Here is a 753-nt window from a genome sequence, read left to right as displayed (position 1 = left end):
GTGTGTGTTTGTGTGTGTTTATGTGTGTTAGTGTGTGTGTATCATAGACAACTAAAATAATAGATACAATTATAGAACTTTATGGTTTGATTGTTTGTAGGTGTGTATTCATGAACGTATGCATGTATGTATGTATGTGGGTGTGCATGTGTGTGTTTGTGTGTGTGTGCATGTGTGTGTGCGTGCGTGCATGTGTGTATGTGTGTGTGTTCTGGAAAATCACAGTAAGAACGACACTTTTTTCCTCCCCTGGCAGACCCTGGTGATTGAATTTTTTTCCAACGTTGAATTATTTTTGCCGCCCTCGTCAGATGTCAGGCTCGGCTTGCTCGATATCAGCAATTCTTGTTGTGAAAGTTTTTTGGATTTGTCGACGCTGACGCAAGAAGCGTCGCCACATCGCTTGCTGTTGCAGCAGCAGCTGCGTGTTTGTTGCATTTCGTAATCGTTCTCACAGACTTCGCAGTCTCCATCTTGCGTCAGTTGATCTTGCGCTGGATTTTTCCTGAGACTTCTGTTGCATTGTTGCTGTTGCAGCTGCTGCAGCTGCTGTTCGCAACAGCTATTTATTTTCTTATTGCCAGTCGTTGCTTGGTCGATCATGTGCACTGATGAGTTGGAAGCAGCTTTGTTTGGATGGCGGTTGCAGTTGCTGGTTGCAGAGGTTCCGTGGTTTTTGAGGATGGATCTTTTGATTTGTTGTGCCGTCTGTTTATTGTTGCATGCATCTTGTTGCTGCGACTGTTGTTGTTT

The 753-nt window shown here is 44.1% G+C and overlaps 1 protein-coding gene across 1 annotated transcript; it reads right to left on the bottom strand.

Moving 5' to 3' along the window:
* Positions 1-219: 219 nt before the first annotated feature.
* Positions 220-708, bottom strand: HELRODRAFT_184614 (hypothetical protein; the record flags this gene model as incomplete). The annotated part of the gene is made up of 1 exon (XM_009014952.1): positions 220-708. A coding segment is annotated over one exon (489 nt), but the record flags the coding sequence as incomplete, so codon positions are not given.
* Positions 709-753: the final 45 nt, after the last annotated feature.

This window comes from Helobdella robusta, assembly GCF_000326865.2.
Source record: "Helobdella robusta unplaced genomic scaffold HELROscaffold_1438, whole genome shotgun sequence".
In the NCBI taxonomy this organism is placed as follows: domain Eukaryota; kingdom Metazoa; phylum Annelida; class Clitellata; order Rhynchobdellida; family Glossiphoniidae; genus Helobdella; species Helobdella robusta.
This window is presented reverse-complemented; position numbering and strand designations above follow the sequence as displayed.